General features: G+C 38.8%; 1 protein-coding gene across 2 annotated transcripts in view; it reads right to left on the bottom strand.

The window, feature by feature from the left end:
* GPC6 (glypican 6) overlaps window positions 1-15,962 on the bottom strand; it is a 1,126,030-nt gene that overhangs the window by 349,599 nt on the left and 760,469 nt on the right. For both annotated transcript variants that reach the window (XM_021065371.2, XM_021065372.2), the window contains exon 4: window positions 13,170-13,335. In XM_021065371.2, coding sequence (XP_020921030.1) covers window positions 13,170-13,335 — 166 coding nt within the window. The remainder of the gene's footprint in view (window positions 1-13,169; window positions 13,336-15,962) is intronic.

Here is a 15,962-nt window from a genome sequence, read left to right as displayed (position 1 = left end):
ATACCGCAACATGAAATTCAGAGTTTGGCAGTCACCAAAAATGAAGAAAGTAAACCCAGATCTCTTGCATTGAGGATGGCAAAAGCCAAAGCCAACAGAAAATAAATTTCCTCTTGGATTGACTGCAATGATAAAATCTCAATGTTTAGGACAAATATGACCTTTAAGGGCTCCTGAATCATGAGAAAATGTATCTTGGGGAGCAATCAAGTCATGTTTCCATTGCATCATTCTGTAAAGCACTCTCATATTTGCTCCTTTGACATTCTAACTACACTTAATTAAAGAGGTTGAGGAGTAGAGATAAAGGCTCATTCTGAGAATTCATATTGATGAGCAGGGTGTTACATGTTTAACATTTAGGGGTAAGGATAGTACAATTTCACAGGGAAAGAACACACAGGCACCTGTGTGGTACCCAGGACAGGGAATTCTGGGTACAATCTGATGGAGTTGAGTAGGGAAGTTGGCTACAGATCATTTGGAGTGGAAACCCTCCAATGGTTCTTGGCATCCCTGGCTCCTGTTTTAGGAACACAAAACATGACTATTTTCAGTATCTAACTGGACATGGCTATTTTGGGTACCACTGTTTCTCAAGACCAACAAGTCCTAAATAGATGGAAGAAGTCCACATCTGCCATATCCCAAGCCAGCTTTGCTACTGGCTGACAGCACCATCTTTCTTTCATATGTTTATCTTAGTCCTATTGGATGTATTTCTTTCTTATCCTCTACACTTAGTTGCCTAGATTTAGACATGAAGTCCTATAAAAATTTATTTTAAGCCTGCCTCAGCAGCATATGGAACTTCCCAGACAAGGGGTAGAAATGGAACTGCAGCTGCCAGCCTACACCACCATCACAGTAATGCCAGATCTGAGCCACACCTGCAACCTTCACCACAGCTTGCAGCAACGCCAGATCCGTAACCTACTGAGTGAGGCCAGGGATTGAACCCACATCCTCATGGATATTAGTGGGGTTCGTAATCTGCTGAACCACAGTGGGAACTCCTAAATGTTTACTTTTACTTCTATCATTAGTGGTGTCTTGCTTTCTGCTTCCATGCCATGCTTACATCATCTCTCCAGGCTCACCACCACCAGTCTCATCCATCCGAATACACACTTTACTTGAAATGCCAGGTTACTGCCTAGACCCTGCCTTTCCCTCAAGAAAATGTCCTGTGGCTTGTGCCTAGAAGACAAAAGTCAAGCATTTAGCTTGATGTTTCAAGCTTCGACAATGCAGTCCTGATCAATCTTACCTTGCAGTACACGCCAGCCAGTGTGTCTGCTTCAGCTTGCCTGGTTTCCTCACAAGCACCCAAGCATACCATGGTTATTCTTACCTTTGCACCATTGTTTGCTCATCTTGGTGCCACCAGGTGCTTATTTATCTGAGCAAGAGCAAGAAGCTCTCTCCTGGGATGGGTCCTACCTTCCGGGAGCCATGGAAATTCCAGAAACAGGGATAAGAAGAAGCTTACATGACAAAGTTCATTTTCTCGAATCTTATCCTTTCAGTTTTTCCTCTTTAACTATCGTTTTACCATTTTCTTTTTTTGGCCTGCCCTTGTTATCTGTTCTTTAAAAAATTGAATATAGTTGATTCACAATGTTGTGATAGTTTCAGGTGTACAGCAAAGTGATTCATATATATATACAAATATATATTCACACACATACACACACACATATATACATATACACATATACATATATATTCTTTATTCTTTTTCTGATTCTTTTCCCTTACAGATTATAGCAAGATATTGAGTACAGTTCCCTGTGCTGTATAGTAGGACCTTGCTAGTTATCTATTTTATATATAGTTGTATGTACATATTAATCCCGAACTCCTAATTTATCCTTTGGTAACTATAAGCTTATTTATGATGCCTGTGAGTCTATTTCTGTTGTGCACATAAGATCACTTGTATCTTTTTTAGATGCCATATTTATGCAATATCGTATGATATTACTTTGTCTGGCTTACTTCACATCCTTGTTATCTCATTTGCATGATTCTGGTACCCTGATCTTCTACTGCCTCCTTGCCTACTCTGCTGCCTTCTATTCCCTACTTTATTTTCTGCTCATACCTTCACAGGTTATTCACCTAAACACATGGCTTCTCCTTGGGTGCTGCCTTTGGACATGTCTCTTCAGATTTACATGTATCATCTAGTTTAATCCTCACAAAGCCAGGAGGTGGCTTCTGTTATCTCCAGTTTACTGATGAGAAAAAAGCCTGAGATTTAGGAAGGTTAAATAATGTTCCTCAAGTCACACACATATGGTGGAGTCAGGATTCGAATTCATGCTGTGATTCAAGGACCATTGCTCATAACTATGGAGACTTCATTTAACAAAACTCCTACTTTGAAAGCACACATTTCATCTCTTTGGAAACTTATAATGTCTCAGGATCGGGTGGTAGAGTTTTTACTTCTTTTGTGTCTACCACTTGTCCAGTCTTGATCTAAGAACAAAAAGGCCACCTAATAAATACCCACCTCTCTGAAGAGTATCAGACATATTCAGATGATGAGCTACATGTGATGGAAACTGCAGGTGCTTTTACGGTCTAAACCTGCACTGTATGATAGAGTAACGACTAACCACTTACGGTGAGTAAAATTAATTAAAATAAATGAAATGAAAAATTTAGTTCCTCAGACACATTAGTCACATTAAGTGCTCAAAAGCTACACGTGACTAAGTTCAAATTAATAAAAATAAAATAAAATTTTCATTTGATCAGTCTCATTAGACACACTGAAAGTGCCTAATAGCTCATGTGGCTAGTGGCTACTATGTTGGACAGCTCAAATACAGAATATTTCCACTGATGCAGAAAATCCTATTGGATAGTGCTGGCAATATTAAATATTCAACTTCTTCCAATATACTCATCAATCCATGTAAAAGAGGCTAAGAGTTACTTCCTAAAAACTAAGTAGAAGTTTAAGGACACGGGCTCTGAGGTCAAATCCTGACATTGCAACTTATAAGTATGACCTTGGACAAGTCACCTTTGTGTACAATGGAAATCATAATATTGACTACTTAGCGCAGTTGTTGTGAGGACTAAAAGTATAAAAGGATTAAAATATTGCCTGATATAAAGGTCCAATAAATGCTAATGTATGTAATGGTCTCCAAATGGAACCCAAAACCATACAAAAAGGGGAATAAAGATTTCTTCCATAGCTCTCATAGTTTTAGAATTTGGATACTGTCACTGTACATGAACCACAGGACACACTTAAATACTTTCTCATGGACAACCTTGGGAAGTATATCTTTGGATCTTCGACCAATAAAGGGTAGTATTAGGCATACATTAAACCGGCCGAGAACTTGCCAAATGTTTTATATTCAGACATGGCAATTCAATAGAAAAGGCAACACTAAAGGCTGATGAATGAAGGGATGCCTATATATATATTACTTTGTGGAGTCACTTTCTTTTTCTTTTTTTTAGGGACATACCCTCGGCATATGAACCTTCCCAGGCTAGGGGTTGAATCAGAGCTGCGGCTGCCGGCCTAGGCCACAGCTACAGCAACACCAGATCTGAGCCACATCTGTGACCTACACCACAGCTCACAGCAACACTGGATCCTTAACCCACTGAGTGCAGCCAGGGATCAAACCCGCAACCTCATGGACGCCAGTAGGGTTCATTACCACTGAGCCAGGATGGGAATGGAGTCACTTTCTAGAAGTCAGCTTCTATGAAGGATCCACACCTTCCAAGTGCACTGTGTATTGGTATTTGTAGAACTATTCCTGCCTAACACTCTTCAGACTATTGATGACTTCTGTTCTCCTATCTGCTTGGGTATCGCACATGATTTTGGACGATGGAATACATTTCTATGACTGTGTCAACACAGAGGAATCTGGAACACTAAACTATTTTGAAGGTGAAGAAATAGTTTGACAATAATCTATGGCATTGAGTTTAGAAAACCAGGAGACATAGGCATAAGCCATAAGATCAAGAGCTTCAAACAGTCCTCGCTAGCTGATTCCTCACCAGTGGTGGATTCCAAAATTACTCTCCTTCTTGGAGTCAATCAGCTCTCTTACAGAAGAGTAGTTCTGCTTCCTCTGGAAGACCTGACTTTTTTAAGCTGTTAGGAAACTTCTTTAGAGGTAGGGCTGAGGTAGGAAATGAATCACTTTTTGACTAAGTGCATCTCAAAACCACATCAGCTCTGGCAACCAAAGAGATGGTTGTTGCTACTTCCAAAACTCTCACATCTACTGGCTTATTTATCCCACCTGCTATTATTTTTAGGCCTCTCATTAAATCAGTTAATTTCCCAAGCATTGAGAGTTTAGTAAAGAATACTGACTTTTTTTGGACATTTAATTGGCCTTATCTTTCTAGAAAAATCCCTGCACCTTAATAAATATGTGATACTTATACCTCTTCTTGGGGGTAATGTCTTATATTCAATGACTTTTTATTTCTCTTTCTAATTTTCACTTCTCCAAAGGTTATAATAAAGGAAGTTCTTAGCGTAGCAAATTATTGAAATCCTTGGAAAGGGAAAAAAATGGAGGACATTTCTTTTTTTGCGTGGGATTTATATATAAGCTGTTATTTGAAGGACAAGGCATATTTCATGCTCTATTTTAATTTAAATTCTCTCCTGGTTACCTTACTAAACATCTATAGACACACTATCTCTCAGTGACTTAGAAGTTCACAGTTTTCATATCCCATGAAGGGTCTTAAAAGTTTAAATTACTCCCAAAAGCATTTCTACTCATTTCTTTTTTAGAGTAAGCAATGACAACACGCTTTCGACCATCGGAATAATTCTAAGGCCATCTCTTCTAACCGGGCTTGACCTCTGGATCCTTGGAGCGTTGCTCATAATAAAGAGTCCACAAAGAAAAGAAGATGAAAGGAGTACAATTCCAAAAGGCTCTTGTAACTAACTGTTACAAGAAACAAGCCTGAGGAAAATCCAAATTAATGTCAAAAGTGACTCAAACATTAAGACATGATCAGCAGCCCTCCTCTTGAGATAATCATGAAATAAAGGAAATTTTAGAGCAAGTGGAAGGTATATTTCCATAAACCTCTATACAGATTTCACTATGTATGTTAATTAGATGCTATTGTTCATGGGAAATGGAGTCTCGGTACCCTCACTAACACTACTGCTATCATCATCATTTTGCTTTTTAGGGCCGCACCTGAAGCATATGGAAGCTCCCAGGTTAGGGGTCACATTGGAGCTGCAGCCGCCAACCACAGCCACAGCCACGTGGGATCTGAGTCGCGTCTGCGACCCACACCACAGCTCACACCAACGCCGGATCCTTAACCCACTGAGCAGGGCCAGGGATCGAACCCGCAACCTCATGGATACTAAAAGAGTTCGCTACCACTGAACCACAATAGGAACTCCAACACTACTTTTATTAAGATATTTCAATAAAGTGTGGCAATATCGCATGAGGGTTATTATTTGAGTTAAAATAAAGGCTGCTAATCAGGACTTTTGGAGTGAACTAAATCCTTCAGGAGGTAATTCTTCCCCACTCCGTTCTATTACATTCATCTCTGCACGAGGGACTTTTTAGTCTCGGTGGCCCGGGTACTTATGATAAGTTTGCTCTTTGGAAACAGTCATGTGCTTTAATGTTTTCTTTAGCAATCCACTAACTCTGCTCTATCTTTCTTATTTTCTAGTTTGTACAATACAACACTTTCTTCTACCTCCTGGTCCTCATATCCCCTGAAACTGGAAATGCCAAGGATGTCATCGGGCTAATGCTAGTGTTTGATTTTGGCCTGAGTTTCTGGTATCTATTTAACGTGGAGTCTATTTAATTCTGTTCTAAAGAATCATCTGATATTTTTTTCTTGGCACATGTTAAAGGCCAGACATCTTGTGTTAGAGCCTGAACTTGAAAACATGACAGTGAAAACTACCACATTACCAAAATCAAGGTCAATTATTAAAGGCAAGTACTTTTGATATTATCAAATTAAGCTATTTATCTATAGGAAATCCTGAAATTGAAGTGTAAATGAAGAGCAAAATGTTAAACCCCAAACAAATACAAGGGCAATTCATTCTCTACCCACTTTGAATCATTTTGCTGTGCTCTGCTTTCTCTGATAATCTAAATCTGTCTGTTGCTGGTTCTTATAGAAATCGGAGAGCATGGTAAAGGCAGAAGAAGTATTTCAGTTAACTTCCGGTTATAAATGGAACATTGTATATCCTAAATAATGTTACACTTATAAAAATAGGCATGCCTCCTTACAAGCCATTGGTTGGTGTCATATTATATTGCACCATGAATTCCAGCTTGAAAATCTAGTTTAGAATATTGTATTTGTGGTCATCAGGAAGTAGGAAATGGAATAACTACAATTATAAATTGTACAGAAGTTGAGTATGTGGGAATTGGAAGAGATGGATAAACAAGGGTTGGCAATGGAGGGGGGGTGGTCAAAGAAATACACACACACACCTTTAGAAGGACTACTTGTCTATTACACCAAGTAATTTTAGGTTTGATGTGATATGCCTGTTTTGATCCATTGGAAAATCTGCTCGATTTAGAATGGAAATTACAGTGCCATGAATCCCTTGAGCTGTTGTCTCAATTTCTGCATCAGCAAGTGTTCAGAGATTAGGAAATGTCTGCCTGTGTCTTCTGAACCGCCCCATTCATTATACACCCTTAAGACATTAACCCTATTATGCCACATAAAAAAAAAAAAAGAAAAAATTCGCATATGCCCAGGTCAGAAGTAAACCATTTTCTAAACATAGGAAATTGATAACACATGCTGCTCATGAAAGGCTGCTGGGTACCAGCCAACTGTTGTCTTTCTTCCCTCCCTCCCTTCCTTCCTTCCATTCTTTCTTCCTCCCTCCCTTCCTCTCTCTCTTTCTTCCGTTCCCTCTTTTCCTTCTTTACCTTCCTCCCTCCCTTTCTTCCTTCCATCCTTCCTTCCTCCCTCCTTCCCTTCCTTCCTTCTTTCCTTTCTCCTTTCCTTTTTTTTCAGTGAGTAGTTAGCATTGCTGATGCATTCTGCCAGCATTATAGAGAGAACACATATGATAAAAGTCCACAAGAAATGAAAAATATTAAATCAATGACTCCTAAAAGAAGACAGGGGTTTGGGAGGGGTTAGATTTTAACTGATGGAACATAAAGTGTTTCTTTGCTTTTTTTTTTTTTAATATTTCTTGGTGCTTTTAGGAATGCAAAGAGCAAAAGCAAGTTTTGTAGCTAACAGCGAGATCAGAATCTAGAATAATTGCTTTGGCTTTTGTCCCTCAATTTAAGAGTTGTGTTTCTGGCCTGTATTATTGAATAGGCTCTTGTCTTATATAAAGCAGAGATGAAGAAGCCTTGAAAGCTTGCTGCAAAGTACAGTTCTTGAAATAATTTTCTGTGTTTAGGGTCTAGAGGTTTTGAAACATGGCATTTCAGGATCTATCAGCCAGAGTCATATCACATTTACTATGGAATTCTTTATAACTGAAAGATGTATCAGATTTATATTATAGAATTTCATGCTTAAGAAAGTCTTTGAAGGAGGGGTATCTTATACAAATGCTTCAAATAGCTCCTAGTATTTTATTTTCTGTCCTTCTGAAATGCAACATCCACAGTTCTGAACATTGCATGAAAAGAGAACCTAAGTTTATTTACAAGAAACAATAAATGTTTATCTAGCAACATTTCCCCCAGTTAGAAGTTGTGGATACACCAAATACCTTGAGAATTAAATAACTCTTGCAGGTCCTAAGAAATCCTGTGTGCTCCCAAATAGCCATTTATTACATGACACTCGTCCTTCTGCTGACCTAATGCAGCTTCCTTGCAGCTGGCTCTAATTTACAACTTGATAGCAGCTGTCACAGTGAAAGAACCAGGTTCATTATCTGATTTGTTTCTGCCATCCTTGCACTCATAGAGTCCATTACCAATAGGGATATGTGCTTTTTAAATGAATGAATTAGTCATACTTCCATTAAAACAGTAGACTTACAGAGCAAACCAGAACAGCCTCTTCCTCCATTTCCTCCCATTTCTCTGTCTCATTGCTTCCATTTATTCAATTCAAAGAACATGCACCAAGTCCTGTGCTCAACAGACAGGGCCTTATCTGCTCTACTCCTCCTGTGCTTAAACCAGAGCAAGGCCCATAGTGGGTACTCAGTAAGCATCTGCTGGATTCACGAATAAACAAGAGAATGGATGAATAGCACCCACTGCATTGTCTGATGTGGTACCTACCCTATGTTTCGTGCTGGATGCTCTCATGCTGCTTTTCTGTCTTTGAGACTTAATAATTGGTTGGTTTGAAGGGAGGAAGAAAGTCTACAAAGCTTGATACTCCTGGCTTATCTGATCTATCAGTGCCCAAGGCCGAAAGGCCTAAATTATAATACAAGCTACTCTTCTGGCTTGTCCTTATGGGAGGGCATCTATGGAGCAGGGAACTCAACCTTTTTCTGGACGAAAATGAACATTCTTTTTATCAGTTCAAGTCAGTGGCAGTGGTGGTGGTGAGACTTGATCACAAAGTGTGTCAAAAAAAGTAAGTAAGAACAGACATATTACGCTAGACCTATTGAAATGGTCATGGGGACTTGCTAACAGTAGGGGCCCGTATTGTAACAATTATATATATTACGGTTGCGCAACATCAATTAAGTCTGACAATGATAATTCCATATGGTCTTATTCACTATTTTATCCTACACTTATCAAGGTAGGGTTTCCCTGACCCCTGATGAGGTAAGTCTCCCTGCTGTATAGACACTTAGTATCCTATGCTTCTATTTTCATAACACTTTATCACAGTTGATTGTAATTACTTTAACTACATTAAACTCCCCGAGGGCAAAAATGTATGTATCTAGCTTACTCAATATAATGAGTTAAATTAATACCTTAAGATTATAAGCATCTTCCTAACTGGGATAGCCTAAAAACTTAAGCTCCAATGTTGGGGGGGGAACATGTTAAGGTTTCACTTTTATATGAACCTATATATATATAGCATATATATATATATGCTTTTTTATTTAAGATCCCAGGCTAGGGTTTGAATCAGAGTTGTAGCTGCTGGTCTATGCTACAGCCACAGCAACGCGGGATCCAAGCCTGTCTGCAATCTACACCACACCACAAGGCAACACTGGATTCTTCACCCACAGAGCAAGGCCAGGATCGAATCCACATCCTCATGGATGCTATTCGTGTTTGTTACCACGGAGATGCAATGGGAACTCCTATAGAGATAATTCTGCCTTTTAGAAATAGGCATCCTGTAACATTTTAGTAAAAAAATATTACAGAATAACAGAAGCCCCGTCTTTAGTCTCACCAACATTTGCCTCCCCTTACCCACAACTCCACCCGCCCTCCGTCTGGTTCTCACTGTCTATAAAGTTATCGAAGGTACCAGATGTTTGGAGGAGGCTGTTCCACTCATCCTAGATTTGAAAGTAGAAGCAAGATTTACTCTAGCTATATAAATGTAACCCCAGCCTTCTCTTTTGTGCTTCCAGGAGAGGTGTAATCTGCAACGTGGTCTCTCGTCCGGTGGAACAATCCTTACCTGCGGACACTGGTATCAACACCAAACACTTAAAAGAACCACAGGATCTTACTGAAACGCCGCGTTCTGCCCACACACAAGTTCCCTCTAGGGAATTTGAATTTATGGAAACACTTTTCAAGAAAACCCTTTTGCATTCCGGCCACATTCAAAAGCCAGGCTGGAATAAGTGGAGTATGAATAGACAGCAACACCTGGGTAAGTGCTTAAAAGAGACGGTCAGTGCCTCCAAGGACATTTTTCTCCTACCGCATAGTTTCAAAGAGCAAGAACCAGCTAAAAGCCCCTCTCGTGATCCTTCCACTCCCGCAAGCTCAGGGGTTTGGATGCAGCAAGCAGGGTACAGGTTGAAGCCAGGCTGTGCTTTGTACGAGGGAATCCCTCTTGCTCCTAGGAAGCAGAGGTGAACCAAGGCTTTCAAGTCCTCTACCATGGGGCTTGCAGCATCTTCTCCAAAGCTGCCAGCAACTTTTTAGAACCAAAACTAAAACAAAACAACATAACTCTTGACATAAAAAGGAAAGAGTTCTCCCTTTTTCTTACATTAGTTAATTAATAAGCATCGGTGGAGCAGAGTCTCTGTGCAGGACACATATTTAAAATTCCTAGAGGATTCTGAAAATGCCTCCTGAGTAGAATTCCTGATTTTTTTCTAGGATTAAAAAAGAAAAAAAAAATCTACAGAACTTCAGAAGTGAATGGAAACCACTGGGGTTTTGACTCGAACAGTTTAAACATTTCATTGTATCAGTGAAATGCCTTTCTTTTGACACGATGCAAACACCAACTGAATTCTAAATAGTTACAAACAACTTTCAGTTAATTCGAGGCTTTGTAAAGACGATGAGACCGCGCCAAAAGTCGATCTTTGTTTTTATGGATGGTTGATTGTGTGCCGTTGTTAACACTTTAGATGAGTGTATAATAAAAAGCAACCTATCCAATGCATAAACCAGGACATCAGTGCAGCAGACAGAGACGGTGCATGCAGTTGACAGCAATGAGAGTAAAGGGTCTGATGACAAAATGTTGGGAACCTCAGAGTGATGGGCTGCAGGTGCTAACCAAACAGAGGGCTATTATTTATAATTTTCATTACATTACTGATTTGCTCAGTGATCTTTGCTGCTGCATTCGTGGATGCCGTAACACTGTCATCTTGGATGTATCTGTGTGGAAAATGGACTTGGCGCATTTGACTAATTCATGTAATAAATTTGTGAGCCAACACTTCACATCCGGACAAGGATTACCAAGAACATATTTTGCTCTATAAGTCTATGCAGGTGGTCAGTGTTCAATGCCATAGCAAAATCCAAAGAAAGACAACCGGGAGAATTTTCTCAAAGATTTTTAGTACTAATAAACAATGAGATAAGGGAGATGGGGTGTGAGATATATTAACGTAGGACCAACCACCAGGTTCTTTCTCAACATACGGTACAACACGAAGTACACCCAACGTATGTTGGGTTCAAATTTTAGTTTTTAAATCACATGATTTTCCCCAACATTCAATTTCGCACCACACTGGCATCACGGAACTCGATAGATCGAAAGTATAAGGATTTGTTTTACCTTAAAATAGCCAAGCAGCACTGAGAAAACAAAGCCAATTAAGATCTCATTGTGGCTCTTACAAGTTTAAAAGCCCATATTCTCATTTTTAATCATGTCCTGCTCTACTTAACAAAATCCACATGGCCATTTTCATCAATAAATTGCAAACTGACTAAAGACAATTTAACCGTATTATGAATTATGGCAGTTTCAACTAAAAAGCATGAATAATCTTTATGATTCAAAGTGGGATGCTTAGAGGTTTAATATGATTTTTTAAATTGGTAAATCTTTTTAGATTTCTTGATGACAGTAATTTTTTTTTTTGGTGAACTCAAGTTTTCTTTATTCATAGTCTGCCTTCAATTTACAGATTTGTTTTAATTTAACCACTCTCAATGATTTATAAAGTTATATTACTTTAGGCTTTTCATGTATAAGTGATAATACGATTACACTAATATAATAAATTCGAATTACTCTTTCCTTTTGAATTGAGTAGGCAAATGAAAGATGAGAACATTTTAAAATTAGCATTATTTGGGAGAGTATCTTTGCCAAAATTAATCTAAATTTATGTTTTAGAAGATCAAGTTTATTCTTATTACTTGAATAAATTCATACTCCTCTCCAAAATATTATCAAAGAACAAAAATCTTAGCAAAGAATCATATCGTTTTTGAGCTAGAAGTGTCCCTTAATGATTAACTTTCTAAAAACTCCCTCATTTCTCAAATGAGGTAACAAACAGATTTTGTCCTCCCAGTGAAAGGAAAGAAAGGGGCATATTAATTTATTCTCTCTGTAATGATATCTGAGATTCTGTTCGATGACTTCCATTTGGATCTACCCACCCTCAAATGTTTCTCTAAGACTTCACACCATTTTCTCTGGCCTTCCTAAGCATAATAGTGTGTTAGCTAATGGGTTTCATTGCCAAGGCTGAATGCACATTTTTGCCCAGTGGGCTAAGGTTGTGCTGCCTTTCCATGCATCTTTTTCCTATCCTACCCAAATCTTAAGTGTCAGAAGACTTTTCTCAAGCCTTCTGGTTTAGAAGTTTGCATAAATGATAAAGTCCCTCTGAGGCTGAGGAATGCCACTCTTATTGGCACCACTCTGCTTGTCACAATGCAGTCATAGTAAATGCAATTGAAAGCACTTTTATTGGGAGGCCATTTGACCAAGGGGGAAGAAAACGCATTTACTCTTTCAAGGCCTGTGTATTTTCCTGGGAGAAGCCTGCCTATGAAATTTGTCCTTTTATCCTTGAATAGCTATTTGGGAAACATCTTTTGGCAGTGCAAACTCCCGAGTGATTTTTGCAACTTCAGACCAGAGCGGTGATTCGCAAAACTTCCCTGCATCTCCTCCTCCTCCCTTCCAAAGACTGGAAGCTTGTTTCATGCCGATGTCCTGAAAATATTCTTCTCTAGAGACTGAGGAAAGAAATCTGCATATTTAAGCCAAAATATTGAGCTATTTTCATCATAGTTATTTAAGGAAGGAATGGCTTACTGATATCTGTGACTGCGTTGAGATAATATAAATAAGAAAGAGATAGTACTGGGGGATTATTTTTTAACCAGATTCTTTTCTAACTTGTCGCTTCTCACAGAAGCTCCCAGCAATTCAGCAAGCTACTTTTATCTTCATCAGAGAGATTAGCAAATTCAGTACGGCTGTCTGGTACAATCTTTAAGAGGACTGTCCTTCATAATATACCAGGAAGTTTTATTTTCAGGATTAAAAAAAAAAAACGGAAAAAAAATGCAATGTGATATTTATAATTTGCTAAATACTGGTGTGTGTGTGTGTGTGTGTGTGTGTGTGTGTGCGTGCACGTGTGCGCGCGCACATGCATGTTTTAACTCTCTTAGTCTCCAGAAGTCATCACAACAACATTGGATCTGCCCATCAGGTACCAGGAACATTTGCTGTTCCCACATCCCCGTCCCTGGATCCGTCGCAACGCTCCTTACCTATGAACAGATTCCACTCCGTGTCAAGATCAGCCTGATTGGCCAGGCAGCCCTTCATGACATTGAGGCAGTAGTTGTTGCACGGTCTCACTGTGGGAAGTCCTCGACAGTAAGGGCAGTACAGCATCTTCATCAGAGCACGGATGCATCCTGGGGTTGGGCTGACCTGGAGATTTATTGAAAAAGAAAAGAAAATCAGATATAAGAAGGATGGAAAGGGAACAAAAAATAAGTGACTCATTTTCTCCTTAAAAAGAAAAAGATGAAATGACTCTGCTAAGTCTCTAGCAGTAGAGCAGCGGGTGAAAGGAACCATCGGCATCTTAACCCTTTGAAATACTTGGTCTTTTTCTTTTTTTTTTTTTTTTTTTTTTTGGCTGTCCTGCAGCGTATAGAGTTCCCAGGCCAGGGATCAGATCTGAGCCACAATTGTGGTCTATGCTGCAGCCACAGCAATGATGAATCCTTAACCCACTGGGCTAGGCTGGGGATAGAACCTGTGTCCCAGTGTTCCAGAGACACCCCTTGCACCACTGTGGGAACTCCTTGCAGTACTTGATCTTGCAGCCAGTCAATTCCTGTTCGTACTTCTGTTCAGCACAGTAATAATCATTTTGCTTGAAATGTCCCTGTCGACATTCTGATATCTATGTCATTGCAGTTCAGCCCTAAAACCTAGGCACTGTTTCATTGCAATAGAACAGGCAATGAAATAATGCATGTGAAAGCAATTTTCTCAAGTTAAAAGCCCCATAAAAATGAAGTTATGATTAAAGTTTAATGTGACACCTTTAGAAAATTAGAAAATTTTCCAACTGGTTATTTGACCCTGTTTCTAAAGAAGCTTAGCAGATACACTTCCTTTGTACATAACTTTTTAAAAAGATCAATATCAACTTGTCTGGGATTTCTGAGATCTTGACCTGCTTAGAAGCAATGGAACTGCCAAGACACCATCTTCAGGCATCTGAAGCTTTGCAGTTCTGGGAAATTTGGAAAATGGACCCATTATTGAATGTGAGGAAAAATCTTTGCAGTAATTCAGAGGTGCTGCTAATCAGCCAATAATGAAGTGCTATTTGCCTTGAATGAGATGAGCAGAGATGCTCCTAAGTCAATCAATTCTAAACCAATCAGGGCTTCTCTAGACTCATTGTGAATGCTAAATTGACTTTAAGAGGAAAGAATACTTAAAACAGTTTGGACTAAAACCGGAAAAAAAAAATAAGGAAAGCTCTTTTTCATGACTAGGTATAAACATGAGTGATGTATTTTTTTGATTGGTTCTGTGCAATGTTGATGTTTTAGTCAAGGAGCTATGTGTTTCTGTTCTTACGTTCTAGTTCGGAAAATGAGCCTAACTCGTATCATTAAGATCTCTTGGAGAGTTATAGTCTTAGTGGCAGATCTGGGCCCACAGGTGACACTGACATGTACAGAATATTCAGACATTGACAAAGCATAACGTCAACATAAAAGTGGGACAACAAAAGATATTTCCATACAAATGGATACTTTCCACTACCATAGCTGATCTCCATCATTTAACTGTTACTCAGACACCAGATTTGAGATTTCTAAGGCAAGGCTTTGGTGTCTGCAACATTTTCTTAATTTTATGTCATATACAGTAAAAAATAAATAGAAAGCTCAATTCAATAGAGTTGGGAGACCAGATGGAGGAGCTCTGATGTCCTACAAAGAGAGCAAAGCCAACTGAAAGAAGAAAGACCCCTCTTCTTTCCTGGCAAGGACTCAGCCAATGAAAAGCCATGGGCTCTTTATTGACTACGGCTCCCTTCGACCACTTCCTTTTTCCCTCTAAAAATATGTTCTCCTTCCTTTGCTGAATTGGAATTCTCTGCTGATCCTGAATAAACTCATCTTTGCGAGAGACATGTTGGGCAGCCTATTTGTTTCTGGTCAAGAACACATTATTTCAGGAAAGGAAGTTATCTACTGATCTATCTGGGCAGGGAAACCTCTGTCCTTTACCTCTTTTTTTTGAATTTTCTTTCCAAAATTTTATGAACATTTTCAAACATACAGAAAAGTTGAAAGATTTTTATAGGAACATCCACATCCCCACTCCTGTCTCCTACATTTAGTATCTTCTTACACTGCTTTTTCATACATCTATCCATCCATTAATCCACCTTATCTTTAATGCATTTCAAAGTAAAGTTTAGTCTTTAGATTTTTACTTTTCCTGGTAACTTAATTCTGGCTTTAATAAAAGAGAATTCACCTGATCAGCGATAGAAAGTTAGCACAAACCAGATAAGTGAAGCAAAATTCAACTGGCTTTTTTAATAAAGATATTTATGGAATGGTTTAGTATTCATTCATTCTAAAACATTTCCCCACAAGAAAACAAAAACAAAAAATGAGGACAAAAGAGTGGTGATTTTTCTTTTGAACATATATCAGTGTTCCCATTATCACCCTCTCCAGATAGGCTACTGTATTGAAAGGGCCAAATTTTATCCCCAATGGTCAGTATTAAAAAAAAAAAACAAACTTTTATCTACCTGTATCCCATGCCATTCATAGAAAACAAAGAAAACAGTTGTGTATCTGTACGTGAAATTCCAAATGCTTATACATTTTATTTATTCGGCATGGTTGCTGTCCTACAAACATTGTCCATAGGATTTTGATTTTCATAGCCTCAAAGTTTCTCTCCTGACTCTGGCGCCTTTCTCCAGACCTAATCTATTTTCATCCAAGCAGTTTCTTCCTTTGATCCTGCTGGATTTGTAGGTGTCTCACCATTGGTATTACATGATGTGT

This window comes from Sus scrofa, chromosome 11 (genome assembly GCF_054392235.1).
Source record: "Sus scrofa isolate SSC_HxYL_T2T_F1_AM1 chromosome 11, Sscrofa_HxYL_maternal_Yorkshire_Landrace_v2.0, whole genome shotgun sequence".
Classification (NCBI taxonomy): Eukaryota; Metazoa; Chordata; class Mammalia; order Artiodactyla; family Suidae; genus Sus; species Sus scrofa.
This window is presented reverse-complemented; position numbering and strand designations above follow the sequence as displayed.